Source organism: Zalophus californianus, chromosome 1 (assembly GCF_009762305.2).
Source record: "Zalophus californianus isolate mZalCal1 chromosome 1, mZalCal1.pri.v2, whole genome shotgun sequence".
Taxonomy (NCBI): domain Eukaryota; kingdom Metazoa; phylum Chordata; class Mammalia; order Carnivora; family Otariidae; genus Zalophus; species Zalophus californianus.
Genome location: NC_045595.1, coordinates 145,262,084 through 145,282,586, shown reverse-complemented (window position 1 = coordinate 145,282,586; position 20,503 = coordinate 145,262,084). Strand labels below are relative to the sequence as shown.

The window sequence follows — 20,503 nt, the reverse complement described above, 5'->3', positions numbered from 1 at the left end:
GTAGTTAAGTCTGTTTCTTGGTTTGTCTCTTTTTCCTTTACTTGTTTCTTAAATTCCACATGAATGAGATCATATGGTCTTTGTCTTTCTGACTTATTTTGCTCAGCATATCTCCAGCTCTATCCATGTTATTGCAAATGACAAGATTTTATTCTTTTTTATTGCTGGATCGTATATATATTCCATTGTATATACATACCTCTTCTTTATCCATTCATCTATCAGTGGACACTTGGGCTACTTCCATAGTTTGGCTACCGTAAATAATGCTGCAATAAATATAGGGGTGCATGTATCCCTTTGAGTTAGTGTTTTTTTTTTTTAAGATTTTATTTATTTGTCAGAGAGACAGAAAGAGTACATACGGGGGGCAGAGGGGCTGCAGGAAGAGGGAGAAGCAGGCTCCCCGCTGAGCAAGGAGCCCGATGCAGAACTCAATCCCAATCCGGACCTGAGCCAAAGGCAGATGCTTAACCGACTGAGCCACCCAGGCATCCCTGAGTTAGTGTTTTTGTATTTTTGGATAAATACCCAGTAGTGGTGATTCCTGAATCATAGGGTTGTTCTATTTTTAATTTTTTTGAGGAACCTCCAAACTGTTTTCCACAATGGCTGTGCCAGTTTGCATTCCCACCAATAGTGCATGAGGGTTCCTTTTTCTCCACATCCTTGGCAACACTTTTGTTTTTGATTTTAGCCATTCTGACAGGTGTGAGGTGGTATCTCATTATAGTTTTGTATTCTGCTGGTCTTATATATCTGTCTTATGCCAATATTACAGTTTTTGTTACTGTAGCTTTGTAGTGAATTATGAAATTAGGAACCCTGAATCTTCCGCGTTTTTTTTCTTTTAAAATATTGTTTTGGCTATTTGGGGGTCCCCTGAGATACCATATGAATTTTAGTATGGGTTTTTCTATTTCTGCAAAAAATGTCATTGGGATTTTGACATAGCATTGAATTTGTAGATCACTTTGGGTAGTACTGACATTTCAACAACCTTATGTCTCCTAAATCCATGAACATGAAAAGTGTTTCCATTTATTTTTTAACTCCTTTATTTTCTTTCAGCCATGCTTTGTAGTTTTCACTGTACAAATCTTTCTTTCATCTCCCTGGTTAAATTAATTCTTAAGTATTTTATTCTTTTTGATGCTACTGTAAATGGAATTCCTTTTCAGATTGTTCACTGTCCGTGTATAGAAATGCAATTTTTTTTTGTTGACTCTATATGCTGCTACTTTACTGAATTTATTTATTACTTCTAAGAGTTCTTATGTGCAGTCCTTAGGGTTTGCTATAGATAAGATCATATCGTCTGCAAACAAATTTTATTTCTTCCCTTCCAATTTGGATGCCTTTTATTTTTCTTGCCTAACTCCTCTGGCTAGTATTTCCAATTCCTGTGTTGAGTAGAAGTGGTAAAAGCAGGTATCCTTGCCTTGTTCCTGATCTTAGGAAAACAGCTTTCTGTCTTTCACCATTGAGTAGGATGTTTGCTGTGTGTTTTTCATACATGGCTTTATCATATTGGGGTAGCTTCCTTCTATTCCTATTTTATTAAGTGTTTTTAATCACAAAAGGGTGCTGTTAAATGCCTTTTTTAAAAAGGTAATCTCTATGCCCAATGTGAGGCTCAAACTCACGACCCCAAGAGTCACATACTCTACTGGACTGAGCCATTCAGGTGTCCCTGTCAAACGCTTTTTCTGCACTGAGATGATTTGTATTTTTTCCTTCAATTTGTTGATACAGTATATTATGTTGATTAATTTTCATATGTCAAACCATCCTTGTATTCCAGGAATAAAACCACCTGGTCATGGTGTGTAATCCTCCTAATGTGTTGGTGAGTTCTGTTTGCTAGAATTTTGTTGAGGATTTTTGCATTAAGATTCATAAAAGATACTCCTCTGTAGTTTTCTTGCAGTGTCTTTGTATGGCCTTAGTATCATGGTAATGCTGGCCTCATAAAATGAGTTAGGAAGTGTTTCCTTCTCTTCATTTCTTTTTTTGAAAAGTTTGAGAAGGACTGGCATTAGTTCTTTAAACGTCTGGTAAAATTCACCGGTGAATCCACTGGTGAAACCACCAGCTCCAGGGTTTTTCTTTGTTAGGTTTTGACTACTGATTCAAATTCCTTAGCCATTATAGGTCTCTTTATATTTTCTATTTCTTTTTCATTTAGTCTTGGTAGGTTTGTGTTTCTAGGAGCTTGACCATCTATGTTATACAAATTTCGGTGCACAATTTGTCATAGTACTCTTATAATCTTTTTATTTCTATAGAATCTGTAGTAATGTCCCCACTTTCATTTCAGATTTTAGTAATTCAAACCTTTTTAAAATAGTCCATCTAGCTAAAGGTTTGTCTTTTTTATTCCAAGAATCAACTTTTGGTTTCATTGATTTTCTCTATCACTTTCCATTCTGTCTTTTGTTGATCTCTGCTCTAATCTTTATTGTTTCCTTCCTTTGTTAGTTTTGAGTGTAGACTCTTGTTCTTTTTCTGGGGGTAGGGACTTGCAACAATGACAATGGCTACCTGCCTCTGTGCCTGCACCTCCAAAACCAAAAGCAGCAATCAGCTATTAGAGCACAGTTGTCTGAAATTTGGAGAACCAAACCTTATTGCCCAGCTTGGTCCCCACAAACTGCTCAAGAAAGGCATGCATGGCTGCCTGCTATGGGCTGAAGGTGGGTAGATGCGTAGCTGCTATCAGGCTAAAAGCTGAAATTAACCAAAATTAACCATTCAAACCTTCCCCTGGAAGTTGCAACCCTTCAGTAGACTCCTGAGTTCCAAAGTAGTTACTTCTGAGATTCTGTTAAGTCCAATTGTGTCTGGGTAGGGAAATGGATTCCTGGTGCTTCTTACTCCTTCTTTTCTCTAGCTCTACCACTACTTTTTATGTGTTTCACTAACCTTGCATTCTTTTTTCTTTTAAAGATTTTATTTATTTATTTGACAGAGAGAGAGAGAGAGACAGCAAGAAAAGGAACACAAGCAGGGGAGAAGCAGGCTTCCCGTGGAGCAGGGAGCCCGACACAGGGCTCTATCCCAGGACCCTGGGATCATGACCTGAGCCGAAGGCAGATGCTTAACGACTGAGCCACCAAGGTGCCCCTAACCTTGCATTCTTGAATAAACCCAACTTGGTTATTTTATCTTATTTAAAAAAATTAATTGTTGAACTCAATTTATTTGTATTTTGGTAAGGATTTTTGCATCTATATTTGTGTTAAGACTGGCTTACCATTTTCTTTTTATTTTTTAATTTTTATTGTTATGTTAATCACCATACATTACATCATTAGTTTTTAATGTAGTGTTCCATGATTCATTGTTTGTGCATAATACCCAGTGCTCCACGCAGAACGTGCCCTCTTTAATACCCATCACCAGGCTAACTCAACCCCCTACCATTTTCATTTCCTATGAGGTCTCAGTCAGGTTTTGGTATTAAAATAATGTCCATAAACTTAGTTGAAGAATTTGTGTAATATTTGTATTATTTAGCTTTTGTTTATATTTATATTTATTTATATTATGTATATTATTTATATATTTTGTTTATATTTATTATTTAGCTTTTCTGAAAAAAAATTTTTTTTAAGTATGACTTTCAAACATAGAAGAGGAATATCGTCAATATACAGCTGGATGAATTTTAACCAACTTAAACTTACCTATGTACCATCTAGTACCTAGATCAAGATCTAGAACATTACACCAGTAACCCCAGAATCTGGGTGTGCTCATTCCAGTCACCTACCTACCTTTAAAGAGTAACCTCCATTTGACTTCTGTAAGCAATGATTACACTGGAATCATAGAAGGAATGCTAGACTATATATACTTTTAGGTCTGGATTGCTTTTTTACTTAAATTATGTTTGTGAGATTCTTCTATACTTTTGTGTGTAGCTGGAGATGGCTCATTCTCATTATCGTAGAATATTTCATTGTCTAAGTATGTCGTAATTTATGTATTCACTGATGGACATTTGGATAGTGTTTTTTGGTTATTTTGAACAGTACTTCTGTCAGCAATATAGTACATGTCTTTGGTGAACATACGTAAACGTTTCTGTTGAGTACATATCTAGAAATGAGACTTCTGGATCTTTAGTTATGTGTTGGTTCAGTTTTAGGAGATACTATAAATAGTTTACCAGTGTGGGTGTACCAATTTATACTCCCATCAGTGTTAGGAATTTCAGTTGTTCCATGTCCTTGCTAACAACTGATATTTTTTCATTTTAGCTATTTTTGGACATTAGGGTTTTTTGTGTTTCTTTTGTTTCTGTTTTTTAAGTAGGCTCCACGTCCAAAGTGGGGCTTGAACTCATGACCCTGAGATCAAGTGTTACCTGCTTTACCGACTGAGCCAGTCAGGAGCCCCGACATTATAGTTTTAACCTGTGTTTCCATTTTTGAGTACCCTCTCATACGTTTATTCACTATTTGGATATCTCCTTTCATGAACGGTCTAAGTCCTTTGCTCATTTTTCTATTGGGTTGCTTGTGTTAACCTTTTTAAGATCTATCTGATGTGTGGTGATATCCCATTTTCATTCCTGATATTATTTATGCCTTCTGTATTTTCTTTTCTTGATCTTTCTCACGAACTGTATACAGTATTTTTAAAGAAAACATTTTTGATTTTGTTGATCCTAACATGTTTGTTTTCTCTTTTGTTGTATTTCTACTTTCTTGGAGTTTCAGTGGTCTTTTTCTAATTTCTCAAGACCTTAGACTGCTAAAATTTATTTGACTTCCTACATTATTTCCTAATATTTAGGGCTGTGGATTTTCCATCACCAAGGCTACTATACTCCAAATTCATTTACTTACAATTTTGTTACCATTTAGTTCAAAACATTTATTAACTTATGCTGTGATTTCTTCTTTGACCCATCCAGAAGTCAAATGCTTAATTTCCAAATATATGGGAATTTTCTAGTGATCTTTTATTGATTTCTACTTTAATTTCACCATGGTCAGAGAATATTTGTTTTTAATCACTGAAATTTATGGCTTGGCATATAATTAGTTTTGGTAATTGTTCTATGTGCATTTGAAATTAATGTGTAAATTCTGCACATGTTGAATGTAGTGTTTTTTACATATGTTAGTTAGGTAAAGTTTTTACTTGGTGTTCCATATCCATACTGTTTTTTTGTTTCTTTTCTTATTCAAGTATTTCCTGATCTGTTAAGCTCTCCCACTGTGATTCTGGAATTATTTTTTTCCTGTATAATTATCAATTTATCCTTTACATATTTTGAGACTGTATTATAAGTACAAATGTATAAATATACCATCCTGATGGAGCGAACCTTTCTTTCATTTTTATGAAATGTCCATTTTTATGGCTAGTAATAATTTTTTGCCTTTAGATATACTTTGATAGCAATATAAACAAACTTATTTTTGATTAATGTTTGTACAGTGTATCTTTTTTCTAGACTCTCACTTTCAGCTTTTCCATAGCCTAATATTTAAGGTGTGTCTTATGAAAGCAACATATAGTTGATGGGTATCCTAACACACTATTCCAAAATATGGCACTTTGGCATATTGAATATTTTAAGCTGAAGGAATTTGCAAAATGGCAGGTATATGAATGACCTTCCCTGAGGCAGTTCAAAGATCCTCATGTGAGAGGTGACATTCCTATACCTGGAGGAAGCAAACATCCTTATCTCCAAAGATGGAGGGACACTGAGAAGAATGTGAACTAACAGGCCTTGCTAAGTTTCCCTAGTTTGCTGCTCTTAGCTTATATTCTTTGGTACTATCACATTTTCCTATGACTATCCATTTGTCACCAAACCTAGTATAAAAATGTTCAAGTTTTGTCTTTTGGGGTCTTCATTTCCTTATGAATGCTCCCATGTCACACAAAACTTGAATTAAATAAATTTGTATGTTAATCTGTATTTTGTTACAGAGGTCCAAGTGAACACCTAGTAGAGAGAAAAGAATTTTTCCCTCTCCTACAAAGGCAACATCTAGTTTATTTTTTCTTCAACTATTCTGACAATCCTTGTCTTTTAATCAGACCATTTAGTCTAGTATTTAGTTAATGAAATATTTGGGTTCGTTTAAACCATCTTACCATCTGTATCCTTTTGGTCCCATCTGTTCTATGTTTCTATTTGCTCTTATCTTCTTTTAGTTTTTATTTAAATTTGATTTTTGCTATTAGTAAGTAGTTATACATTATTTTATTCTTTTAGTGGTTACCCAGAGCTCCACTGCCCCCATTCAGTAATTAGTAGCCACATGTGACTACTTAAGACTTAAAATTCTAATACATGTTACCTTATACACTTTAGTGTATTACTGTTGATGATGATAGCTAGTATCACAGAATGCTTATTTAATCCTCACAATAACCCTATGAAGTGAGTATATGATTACTATCTCCATTTTACAGATAAGGGAACTGAGATGCAGGGAAGTAAACTATCCAATCTAATAAGTGACAGAGACTGGATTTGTACTTAGAGGCTTGTGCCTTAGGCATTTATACTTACATGATATTTTCCATGGATTTGGGTTTAATAAAAATGGAGATTGGGTAAAGTTGTGCAATCTGTAATCTCTTTATGGCATTTCCAGACACATCGAGGATACAGTGTTTGCCCTAAAATAGAGGAAATAAAGAAGAAAAACAAGTGAACCAAGTATTTTCAATTATATCAAAGGTACATTTCCTACAGATACAATATCTGGATTACGATACTTTTGGATCCTGTTCACTTTAAGCAAACTTGTCATTTCTGTTAGCAAATTTCAGAGAGGAAATGAAGACAATGAATAATGACTATGAATAATTAATTTCCATTTTCAAATATTACATTTAAAAAGGAATGAAAATACAGTTCCCTTACTCCTAGCTTTCATAGATCAGTCTCAAAATGGCAACCAATATGGGGCTCCTAACTTTTATTTTGCCAAGAAAAACAACCGCCCTAAGCTACCATCTTACCATAATTATCATTTCATAAAAGAATATACAATCAACAAGGTTAAAAAAAAAGACTAAAATGAAAGAGAATCTTTAAAATGGAATGAATTTAAAATTTATAAAACCTCATTACCACTAATCTGTTTCTCATTTTATTGGGGACTAGCAAAAACTATCACAAACTGGCAATTGGGAATCCCACTTCTAGATTTAAGACATTTTTCTGACATGCTTATATTCACTTACAAAGGCCATTTGGATTTTTATCTTTATGAAAAGTGTTTCCATGTTAAATAGGATAATAATCCTAACTTATCAAACAGATTTTATTGTAACATATTTTAAATCAGGTACTGCCTCATAATGCATTTTTAAAGAAAGATTTGTTTATTTTAGAGAGTGAGAGAGAGCATATGTGAGCAGGGGGAGGGGCAGAGGGAGAGAGAGAATCTTCAAGCTGACTCCCCATTCAGTGCAGAGCCCCATGCAGGGATTGATCCCCAGACCCTGAGATCATGACCTGAGCCAAAATCAAGAGTTGACGGCTTAACCAGCGGAGCCACACAGGTGCCCATGATAATGCATTCTGTAATCCAAGGGCTTAAGTATACTTCAATGAACAATTTCAAATTAGTAGGAATATTTATTTATTTATAGATTTTATTTATTATTTTACAGAGGGAGTGAGAGCAAGGCGGGAGGGGAAGAGGGAGAGAGAATCTCAAGCAGACTCCCTGCTGAGCACGGAGCCCAAAGCAGGGCTTGATCTCACGACCCTGAGCTGAAATGAAGAGTCAGACACCCAACTGACTGAACCACCCAGGTGCCCCACGAGCACTAGATCTTAATTTTATATACTGCTAACCTTACTCTAGTTTTTTAAAGTATCTTTCATTTTATAATGGTCTTTAGTTTTATAATGAATTTATAATTTATTTTACAAAATAATTTTATGATATTTTGTGATAGATTTTGTATGGTTTCCCAGGTATACTATTATCTGAAAATAGAGATAGTTTTACTTTTCCCCTCAATTTTTATGCCTCTAATTGATTTCTCTTAACAGCACTGACTAATGCCTCAAGTACAATGAATACCTTGAGTACAATGTTGACTAGCAATAGAGATAATGGACATCCTTGCCTTGTTCCTCAATAATGGAATTGCTTCATATTTCTCCTATTAAGGATTCCATTCATCCATCTCAATCTCTCTCTCTTCTTTTTCCTTTTTAAAAATATAACACCAATCTCTGTATTTTTCAGTTTTTCTCCCCCCAGGAAGGGTAGTGAATTCTACCAAAAGCTTCTTAGGCATCTATGGATATATGATTTTTTTCTTTAGATTGTGGAAGATTACATTAATTAATTTCCTAACTTTGAGCTGACCTTAAATTCCTTTAATCCCATTTGGTCATAGCGTATTATTTTTGCAATATGGTACTGGATTCTGTTTACTAAAAATATTTAACATTTTTGCATTAATATTTGTAAGTGATATTGGTCTATAATTTTTCCTGTCTCCAGCAGGCTTAGATATCAATCTTATACTTGCTTCATAAAAAGAATGCTCTTGAACGGTTTATGGGGGCTTTAGAACAATCTAACCTTTGATATTTGGTAGAATTTCCCTGTGAAGCCATCTGAGTCTGGTGCTCTTTGTGGGGTAGTTCCTTGATAACTTGCTCTATTTCTTCTAAAGAAATTTTCCATTTCTAATAGGTCAATTTCGGTGAACCACATTTTTCTAAAAAATTATCCATCACAACCAAGTTTTAAAATTTATTTATAGAAAGATATACAAAGTAGTCTTTTATGATTTCATAATATTTCAATGGTATGTCCCCTTGTCATTTCTATTATTTGTGATTTTTCCTTTTTTAAAAAAATCAGGTCAGTTCATGGTTTGTCTATTGTGTTAATTTTTTCTACACCTTCTATTTTTCTATGTTCTACCTTAAATTCTTTAAAAAACCGTTTATTAATTATATTTACTGTAAAAAGTATATGTGAGTTGACAAAACATTTAAGTAGTTCATCAAGGATAAAGTTAGTTGTAAGTTCTCTTTCCCCTCAAAGCACCAAGAAGATTGTCAGTTTTTATTTTAAACAGCTTGATTAAGGTATAACTGACATACAATAAACTGCATGTATTTAAAGTATACAATTAAAAAAAAATTTAAAAAGATTTTATTTATTTGAGAGAGAGAGCACAACTGGGGTGGGCGGTAGAGGGAGCAGCATACTCCCTGCTGAGCAGGGAGCCCCAGATCATGACCTGAGCTGAAGGCAGACTCTTAACCGACTGAGCCACCCAGGCGCCCCTAAAGTATACAATTTAAGTTTTGACATGTGTATATACCCTAAAATCATCATCAAAATCAAAATAATAAACATATTAGTCACCCTCAAAAGTTTCCTCATGCCTCTTTGAAACTTCTCCCTCTAGTCCTTTTCCAAGCAACCACTGGTCTCCTATTATCATAGGTATCTTTGTATGGACCTATGCTTTCTTTTTTCTTGGGTAAATATCCAGAAATGGATCATACGCTAGGCAACTGTTTTTCTTAAATCTCGTTCATTCATTCATTCATTCATTCATTCAGAGAGCGCCTGCACACATGGGGCATGGCAGGTAGGTAGGGGAGGGGCGGAGGGAGAGGGAGACAGAATCTTGAGCAGGCTCCATGCCCAGTGTAAGTCCAATGCCAGGCTCAGTCTTGTAACTCTGAGATCATGACCCAAGCTGAAATCAAGATTTGGATGAGTAACTGAATGAGCCATCCAGGCACTCTCAAACTGTTTTTCAAAGTGGTTTTATCATTTTATATTCTCACCTAGTAGAGTATGAGAGTTCCAATTGCTCTATATCTCTGTCAAAACTTGGTAATGGTCAGTTAAAAATAATTTAGTCATTCTAATGGGTGTGTAATGGGACCTCATTATGGTTTCAATTTGCATTTCCCTATTGACTGATTATCTTTTTATGTGTTTATTGGCCATCTTCTTTAGAGAAATGTCTTTTTAAATACTTTGCCCATTTTTAAATTGGGTTGTCTTTATTATTATATTGCAAGAGTTCTTTATATATTCTGGATACAAGTCTTTCATGAGATATAGGATTTGAAAATATTTTCTCCTAGTATATGGCCTGCCTTTTTATTCTCTTAAGAGTTTTTTCAAGAGCAGAGTTTTAATTTCAATGAAATCCAATTTGTCATTATTTTTTCTTTTATGGATTGTGCTTTTGGTATACTATCTTAGAAATCTTTGCCAAACCCAAAGTCATGAAGATTTTTCTGTTTTCTTCTACAAAGTTTTTAGTTTTAGGCTTTACATTTCTGATCTATTTTTAAATTTTTTAAAAAAAGATTGTATTTATTTATTCATGAGACAGAGAGAAAGAGAGAGAGGCAGAGGGAGAAGCAGTCTCCCCAAGGAGCAGGGAGCCCGACACGGGACTCGATCCCAGGACCCTGGGATCATGACCTGAGCTGAAGGCAGACGCTCATCCATCTGAGCCACCCAGGCACCCTATTTTTAGTTAATTTCTGTATATGATGTGAGGCAATGGCTAGTCAATCGTTCTAGCACCATCTGTTGAAAAAACTACCCCTTTTTTTTTTCTTTTTAAAATATTTTATTTGACAGAGTGCGTGAGAGAGCACAAGCATGGGGAGCAGCAGAGGGAGAGGGAGAAACAGGCTTTCCTGCTGAGCAGGGAGCCCGATGCAGGGCTCGATCCCAGGATCCTGAGATCATGACCCGAGCCAAAAGCAGACGCTTAACCAGCTGAGCCACCCAGGCACCCCAAGACTATCCCTTTCTCCACTGAACTGCCTTTGTACTTTTGTCAACAGTTGTCCATATATACTGTGGGTCCATTTAAGGATTCTCTAGTATGTCCTGATGATCTACCTGTCTGTCTTCATGCCAGTAATAGTTATCTTGATTACTGTATTTTTATAAGTCTCAAAATCAAGTACTGTAAGTCCTTCTTATCTTCGATTTTTTTCAAAGTTGTTTTGGCTAGTCTAAATTTTTGCATTTCTTACGAACTTTAGAATTAGCATGCCATTTTCTATTGCGGTTGTACCAGACGTCAGTTCAACTGACGTCTAAGTAATATTAAGGCTTAGAAACCATGAACATGATATATTTCTCCATTTATTTACGTCTTTAATTTTCTCAGCAATGCTCTGTGGTTCTTAGTGTACTGATCTGTAAGTCTTTTGTTAGATTTCTCTCTTAAGTATTTAATATTTTCTGATGCCACTGTAAATAATGTTTTTCAAAATTTCAACTTATGACTGGTCTAAGTACATAGGAATACAACTGACTTTTGTATAATGAATTATATTGTATCCTTCATTCTTGCTAAACTTATTAATTCTAGTAGTTTTTTGGGTAGATTCTATCAGATTTTTTACATAGACAATCATATCATCTGCAAATGAACACAACTTTACTTCTTCCTTTCCAATCTGGACAACTGTTCTTACTTCCTTTGGACTTACTGCACTGGCTAGGACCTCTACTATAATGCTGAAAACAAGTGGTAAAATGGATATTCTTGACATGTTTCTAATGGGTGTTGGATTTTGCTGAATGCTTTTCCTGAACTACGGAGATGATTTTATGATTTTTCTTTTAATATTTATAAATTCTGTCATCTAATTCCTGATATTGGTAATTTGTTGCCTTTTCTCCTTTTTTTTCTGATCAGTCCGGTTAAAGGTTTATCAATGACTTTGATCTTCTCAAATAACCAGTTTTTGGTTTCACTTATTTTATATATTGCTTTCCCGTTTTCTGATTTTTATTATTTCCTGTCTCCTGCTTATCACATAATTTGTTTTTATTTACATTATGTCCTCCCTTTCTCTCCTTCTAGCCTTTTACACCTGGCATTTATTTACTCTTAATCATTTTTGCTTGGAAGTTTTTAAGGCTATGACTTTTCCTTTGATCACTGTTTTAAATGTATCCCATGGATTCTGATATGTACTGTTTTCATTATTAAGAAAATCTGTAATTTTATTTTGTATTTTCTCTTTCACATAAGAGTTAACAGTTTTAAAATTTCTAGTTTGCTGGGCCTGTTTTTAATTTTCTAATCATTTATAGCTTTATTGCATTGTGATCAGAGTATTATTTGTAACATTTCTACTTTGTGGAACTTTCTGATATTTTCTTCTCTACATGGTTTGCGTAAGAAATAGCTTGCTGCTGGGCACCTGGGTGGCTCAGTCAGTTAACTGCCTGCCTTTGGCTCAGGTCATGATCCCAGAGTCCTGGGATCCAGGGTCACATCGGGCTCCCTGCTCAAGGGGGGAGCCTGTTTCTCCCTCTGCAGCTCCCCCAGCTTGTTCTGTCAAATAAAAAAAAAATCTTAGGGGCGACTGGGTGGCTCAGTCATTAAGCATCTACCTTCGGCTCAGGTCATGATCCCAGGGTCCTGGGCTTGAGTCCCACATCGGGCTCCCTGCTCCGCGGGAAGCCTGCTTCTCCCTCCCCCACTCCCCTTGCTTGTGTTCCCTCTCTCGCTGTGTCTCTGTCAAATAAATAAATAAACAAACAAACAAATAAAAATCTTAAAAAAAAAACTAACTTGCTGTGACTTGGTGTTTACTTTTCCGCTTGTCAGTAATTTGAAGTTTGCACATTATCTTTCAGGTAGGATGAGGATGCAGTTTTACTTTTTTAAAAAATTTAAAAGAAATACAACATTATAAATAAAGCTAAAGGTACAATTTCTTTCCTTCTCCTCCCAAAGGAAAACCACTGTATAGTGTCTATGTATACTTCTGAAGTAGATGTGTATCATTCCCATGAACGTTTTTATATTTACTAAATATGTATCCATAAACTATACAGACTGTTCTGTTATTTTAGTTTATATAAATAGTATCATATTGTGTATCTTCTTTTTTGAGATTTATTAATGTAGATACACCTCTCTAGTGAATATTATAGTTTATTCACTCTAGCTGCCATATCCCACTGCATGAGTAAGTAATAATTACCACTTCCCTTTGTTGATTCCAATTTTTCACTATTATAAAGAGCTACTATGAACACCTTTATACATGATCCTCTTGAGTAAATTTCTACTTAGATACCAAGAAGTAAATTTTTGAGGGGCACCTGGGTGGTAGAGTCAGTTAAGCATCTGACTCTTGGTTTTGGCTCAGGTTGGTTGTGAGATCCAGCCCCAAGTCAGGCACCACACTCAGTGTGGGGTCTGCTTGAGATTCTTTCTCCCTTTCCCTCTCCTGTTCGTGCTCTCTCTCTCATCTTAAAAAAAAAAAAAAGAAGTAAATTTTTAAGTCATAGGGTATGAGCCAAACTCTTCTCAAAAGAAGTTCTGAGGCGCCTGGGTGGCTCAGTCGTTAAGCGTCTGCCTTCGGCTCAGGTCATGATCCCAGGGTCCTGGGATCGAGCCCTGCATTGGGCTCCCTGCTCGGTGGGAAGCCTGCTTCTCCCTCTCCCACTCCCCCTGCTTGTGTTCCCTCTCTCGCTGTCTCTCTCTGTCAAATAAATAAACAAAATCTTTAAAAAAAAAAGTTCTATCAATTTATATCCCCACTAATAATATCTAAGATTTCCTATTTTCCCAAACTCTTGGCATCACTGGACATCTCCATTTTTTCAATTTTTAAAACTGATCAGAGCTAACCAAACCTCTTATAGTATATCTCATATAAAAAAAGTAGTATTTACAGATGGAAAACTGAGATGCTAAATTACTGCTTTATGTTTTATAGGTATTCCATTACTGGGTCTTAAACTACTAGTTTTAAAGGTATAAGACAATTTGTTGATGTTTATTTTCCAGGCCCAAAAAGTAATTTAAGCATAGCAGTGTGTCTGGAGAACAATGTTTTGGCTTCACCATAAAACTGCTTTAACCCAATGTCAATGTATCATCAGACTACTCTGAAGGATGTTTTAAGAAAATCTGTTGCTGTTACAGTACTGCTGAGTATTTTTTACATTGTTGTTAATTAAATATGACTCTCCAGGAGAAAGTTTTGTCTAGTCTCTTTATAGGAGCAACTACACTTATCTTGAACATCTGGTTCATTTTTATTGATGAACACTGCTGGTCTTAGCTCTTTAATTATGCTAGATGTTAGAAAGCTATTGCTAAAATACAAGGTCTATGTCTAGCAAATGTATAGAACCTTAAAATAGCAGGCTCCATGCCCAGTGTGGAGCCTGATGTGAGGCTCGATCTCATGATCCTGAGATCGTGACCTGCGCAAAATCAAGAGTCGGATGCTTAACCAACTGAGCCACCTAGTACCCCTGATCTACTTCATTTTGTATGCATTTTTCTAAGCCACAAATATTCATTTGAATAAATTCATAACATTAATTAAAATGATCAATGCTATAACTTATATATTTTTTCAAAAATATGAACTAGAAGTTTCTATTCCATCATTCTTTTATACTGTCAAAGGCAATCAGATTAGAAACTATATTCTGGGATCACTTTGGTGCCTTTTTCTTTTTTTTTAAAGCTTTTATTTTTAAGTAATTTCTACACCCAACATAGGGCTCAAACTTACAACACCAAGATCAGGAGTTGCATGCTTTACCGAACGGGCCAGCCAGGCACCCCTGGTGCATACCTTTTCTGCTACTTCCCGCACAGACTGAACACTTGTTCCATACAGATGGTTGTTATATTGGCCAGCTTCAATAAATTTATGTTCTTGAATGTCTTTTTCCATCTGTTCTCTTGAAGTCACAAAATGATAATCTCTTCCATCTACCTCATAGTCTCGTTTTGGTCTAGTTGTATCTTTAACAGAAAATAACTTGAGGAAGTGTTTAGTATTAAACACAACAAATCCACTTTCTGCTTCAATAATAGTAAAGTTCAACACAATGGCAATTAACTGAAATTTAAAAAGGGACAATAATACGCAGGAATACCTGATAACTTAGTATAAACCATTAAAAAATGGTAATGTTTACTTTTACCACACATGATGACAAAATGTTAAGAGCAATAATTAACAATTTTTATGTGGGCTACTCACGAGGAACACATGATCCAAATTTGTCAGGAAATTCTGAGATCAAGTCATCATTTATCCTGTCTTTCATAGGTCCCAATATGATCACTGGTCGAGTATAATTAACTATAAAGATAAACTGCATGTTAAAAGGAATAAATACTCAACAAACATCAATGTACTTCAGACCAGAGAACAAAAGTATCCTAATTAAAAATTAAAAATATTAAAAATTTTTTCTTTTCCCATCAGGGATGCCTAACTTGCTAGTTTATAAACCTTTACTAAGATCTTAAACAAGTCAGTCTCCCGTTGGAAGTCATACACTTGATAACTCAACCAAGTTAAATCCAGAATTTTAGCAGTGTTTCTATACATTGCTAATATCACCTCATTACAAATGAGAAAACACAGTTTAGTGTTTTACTGATCCTTTTTGAAGTAGAAATTGGTAGGAAGCAGATCAAAGAAGGGCAAAAAAGAAACTGGGCATAAGAGTTGATATAATCACAGTCGTGATCTGGAAAGATGATCTAATAGAAGTGGATTACACCTTACACTGGATTGTAAGGGATCATGTTAGAAACAGGGAGATTGATAGTAAGAACCAGAATTAACATTATGGTAGGAAGGATGAAAAGAAGGTTATAAATAAGGAAGATATGAGAGAAGATAAATAGGGCCTAGAAACTGGACAAGGGAGATGAAAAACAGAAAGATCAAAGATGTTTGCAAAATTTTGAACAAGGGTCACTGAAGGACAGTGACACTATCATGAGCACTAGAAATAAGTTGCTTAGGAAATAAAACAGCATTATAAAACAAAATAAAATGACTAGATTTCAACATACTGTGAACTAAACCATGTTTCATAAAATACATATAGCAAATTTCTGTATATATACTTACAGAAAAAAATATTAACAAAATTCTAATAGAATTATTTTGAGGTAGGAGTTAGACCTATTTTTTAAACTAAGAAGTATATTTTTCTAGAAGATTATAAAACATCAATAGGCTTCACAAACCTTCTTGTTGATTCACTGGCTCATAAGACAAGACATATTCTTCTTGACCACCTATTAGTCAAAATACAGATGAGAAAATCTATTAAGATAACTAATGCTAATTTAATTCTTCATACATAACATATAAATTGCTAGGACTTTCCTCAGAGAATAGCAAAGATGTAGAAAAAGGTACTTTATTTATGGGAAGATTAAGTTAAAAAAGTAGCAAATTATGAAGTCATAAGGATAAGTCTGATAAATGTAAAAGCAGAATATAAATGTGCTATTTAACAACTACCTTTCTGTTATCCTGTGTTTTACATTATCATTAGATCTATTTAAAATCTTCATTTGTGACGTCATGTATGTGATACTACTTTTTATTTAGAAGCTAAGAACTATTAAGTCTCTTAAAGATAAGTACTTTAATGAAAAGTTCTACATATGTGAGTATTTATGTAATTTACTGCTATTAAGAATATGCTGATGTTTTGGTCCCACCAGATATAATATTTAACAGGATATATATAATTTTTATTTATAACTATAATAAAACGTAAAGGTAAAACTGTTGTCACTATTTCACTGATGAAAAAAATTCACTAATTGCTTTAATAATTCATTTATTCAATTAAAAAATAAATTCATTTAAAATGAATTTAAAAAGCTTTAGATAAGGGTGCTCCCTTCTACTTGCTGGAATGGGATGCTGCACAATTCATTAATTGCTTAAAAAGCCAATTAGATCTTCAAAAAAAAAAAAGCTTTGGATAAAACTAAATCCTTCCCTTCCCACTCCAACTATGAATCACATAGATAGCAAATGAAATAAGATATATTTTGCTTTGATTTGAAAGCACTTTAGAAGTTAAATCCTCTAAGATTAAGTTAAAGGTTTAGAGCTTAAGAATATCGTCAATAAAAAACTCTACAAATTGTATCTTGACTCAGGGAAAGGAACTGAAAGACTTAAAAATTCCAGTTCTTACACACACACACACACACACACACACACGTATAGAAAACAAACTAGGAAGGACTGTTACTTCAAGTAGTTCAATGAAAACAATCAATGTTGGATAACATATTTGAGGATTTTTCTCCTTGAATATCAAGATTCTATAACAACTTTTTCACTAAATTTGGCACTGGTTTATATCATACATATGCAGCTGTAGATTTTTTAAACTCATATATTGGCTTTAAAAGTGTATTTCATTGCTTTAAAAGTATTCTTTCCTGCTTTGAAAGTGTATTTTACTGTTTTATTGTCATAATATATAAAAAACATACCTAACAAGCTGCTTTTAAAAATACTATATGTAAAACAGGGTTTACATATTAGCAAAAACATGCAACTTGAATATTCCACACCTAACAATTCATGCAAATGGTGAGACAGACAGTATATACTTTCGTTACCTTTTTTTTTTTTTTTTTTTAAGTCTAGAAAGTTACTCAACTACTCTATGGTGAGTTCTGATTATATGTTAATAAAACATTAATAAGAAATCACATTCCCACACCAAAAAAAGAAAATCCTTATGTAACTATTATGCAAAAAACAACAACCAATCGAATGAGGGTTAAAAGTATATATTGTCAACATGAAAAATATCAGAGACTGGTATTAACAGGATGGACCTTTTGAGCAGCCATACTCATCTGTAATCAAGATTACTTTCATATTAGACAGCAGTAAAAAAAAATTAGAAAAGCAATTTTAATTTTAAGGTACAACTGATAATATTCATGTACTCCCCCCTCCTACCATGTCCAAATCTATTAAAAAACTCCAGATGCTTACAGTTCACTTAACAATATAATAGCAAAAATGTAACATAAGGACACCAAAAAAGAAATCAGTATTATTGTATGAGCAACTGTTGAAAATTTTTCCTTCATCGTTTAGGTTCACCAGAAGCTGGTAGTAAACAATAACTTGATCTAGATCATTACTGGTGACAAAGAATAAAAAAGGAAATAAAGCTAACTATAATTTACCACTACTGAAAAACATTTTATTTAAAAAAATTTTTTAAAAAGATTTTATTTAATCATTTGAGAGAGAGAGAGAGAGAGAGAGCATGAGCAGGGGGAGAGAGGCAGGGGGAGAGGGAGAAGCAGGCTCCCCGCTGAGCCAGGAGCCTGGGATCATGACCTGAGCCTAAGGCAGATGTTTAACCATCTGAGCCACCCAGGCACCCCTTGAAAAACATTTTAATGCTCATATTAAAAACATATTTACTAAAGAAAATGGCAAAATGCAAGTTTACCCCTCATTTAACTAGATATTTTCTTGTAAAAGACACCCACACACACACACACACATGCATGCACTATGTACACAAATAGCACTGTTTGTAAAGAGGATTTTAGAATTTTATTTATAATTTTGGAACTTTGTTAACTTTTGTACATAGTATGACTTTATTTTTCAATTCAGAATTTTACTTGGCTCTGATTTTAAAATGTTAAGCATCTGATATTCAGTTTTTAGAATACATCACTAAGACAAAAAACTCCCAAAGGACATATATTACTCGTGATTACAAAAGAAAAGTAACTTAAAACACTTACGGTAACTACTTTCACTATCGCTGGCATTAGAAGTTATATGCTCTGAAATTGCAGGACAATGGAAAAAATAAAGAAAACACAGTGTCATGAGTTTAAAAAAGCAAATTATCAAAATAAACACAAGGCGACATTACAAAATGTTGAGATATAAATCACACATAGTCAAAGAATTTTTAAAAAGCATTTTTGATTTTCTTTGAAAATTTTTTTCCCCTAAATATGAATTAGGAAGGAAAGAAATTGTGTAATTAAGGACAATGCTCCATTTCTGTACAACACAGTTTATGAACAAAATCTATGAAAAATAATCAAGTAGAATATGACAAAGAGGGCAAAGTGATCCTAAATTGGTCCAAATGTAGACATAGAACCCAAAAAGAGAAAATGCAGTTGGCACCATTTAATTTATGAAACAGTAATGACCGACAAAAGAGATAAGTTATATTTGAGCAAACAGATGCCCATTTTAATGAAGGGATATCTTAAAAAAATAAATGATCTTGCTTTTAGTTCAGCTTCTTTGTTCCTGAAGAGAAACGAAAATCCAGGTCTCTGAGATCATACAGATAAAACATTTTAGATGTCATAGATGCATATGTTCCAAAAAAAAAGTCAAACGGAAGGGAATTCTAGAAGGTGGGACTGTATTTTAAAATAGACTAGTATTTCTGAGAAGCTCTGTTTTGATAAAATTGACACTGGCTGCTTTGCAAAACAAAAAAGATAAAGCAAATACATCTACTTGCAAATTGCCTGGCCTCTCCTTGAAAGTGACCCCATTTCATAACTTGATTGTTCCGTAAACACCAGGTACTCTTCCCATGTAAATGTAATCTTGAATGTTCTCTCAATAAGATCTCCAGAGAGTAAATAAAATAAAATAAAATAAATTATAAAAACTAAAAAACAAAACTGTCCACAGGAGAAAGAGAAATCTAAATTTCTTATGTGAGGCAAACGAAAAAAAATTTTAAGGGGTAAGAAAACAGCTTGAGGAGAAATATCTGCTGTACCATACCACCCACAGAGTCTCCTAAAATCAAGATGCACTACTGAAAAGTTCTGAGAATGGTAGAATGTAAGATTTCAAATGAAGATAATAGTTCTTGAACTGCTGTCATGGTGAAAAATAAGTCTGTTATTCTAACCTGCAAAGACAAGATATAATTTTCTTTCTTCCTTTTTTAAAATTGCAGTATAGCTGACATACAGTGTTGGATTAGTTTCAGGTATAAGGATATAACTTTCTTAATTATGATTATAAATATTTTAAATACAGCAGGGACATTAAAAATTGTGAGACTGAATAACATATGACAAGCACATGCAAAATGAAGTTTTTTAAAATTGTATTTAAAAATTTCTTCCCATGTTACATGTACTTCGAAACAATCATTTTAAATTGTTGCATAATATTCTATTGAACTGATGAATCGTAATTTACCTTACTACTTACTACTCAGACATTTTAGTTTGCTTTAAATTGTTTTCCACCAACATCAATAATTAGGAATGTCTTCATTTATACAACTTTTTAATCTCTTGTCCTATTTCCTTAAAATTCATTCCCCAAAGTAGGAATGACACATAAAAAAAAATTCTTATAAATTTGTATTAGGATTAGTATTGTACTCTACAATCTCTAATACATAAAAGAGAGAAACATTAGTTACTGCAATGGAGTGAGTGAAGGGGGAGAGTAAGGGGGAGTATAGAAGAGACAAAATTAACCATGAGTTGACAATTACAGAAGTTGGGTAAATGAATACTTGCAGGCTTTAATTTACTATTCTTCTACTATTGAATATATTTGGCATGTTATATAGTAAAAAGTTAAAGCTACTACAAATCTCTTTTCTGGCTTTTCTGGGGACTTCTCCTACTCATCTCAAATTCTTTAAGATTA

The 20,503-nt window shown here is 34.0% G+C and overlaps 1 protein-coding gene across 11 annotated transcripts in view; it reads right to left on the bottom strand.

Moving 5' to 3' along the window:
• Positions 1 to 20,503, bottom strand: part of DLG1 (discs large MAGUK scaffold protein 1) — a 257,181-nt gene that overhangs the window by 5,370 nt on the left and 231,308 nt on the right. For 10 of the 11 annotated variants that reach the window (XM_027583079.1, XM_027583081.1, XM_027583082.2 and 7 more), the window contains 5 exons: positions 18,598 to 18,639; positions 16,036 to 16,086; positions 15,032 to 15,133; positions 14,618 to 14,790; positions 6,545 to 6,654 (listed from right to left, as the gene is read on the bottom strand). In XM_027583079.1, the coding sequence (XP_027438880.1) occupies positions 6,545 to 6,654; positions 14,618 to 14,790; positions 15,032 to 15,133; positions 16,036 to 16,086; positions 18,598 to 18,639 (478 nt within the window). The remainder of the gene's footprint in view (positions 1 to 6,544; positions 6,655 to 14,617; positions 14,791 to 15,031; positions 15,134 to 16,035; positions 16,087 to 18,597; positions 18,640 to 20,503) is intronic. The other variant, XM_027583085.1, reaches the window with a different exon arrangement.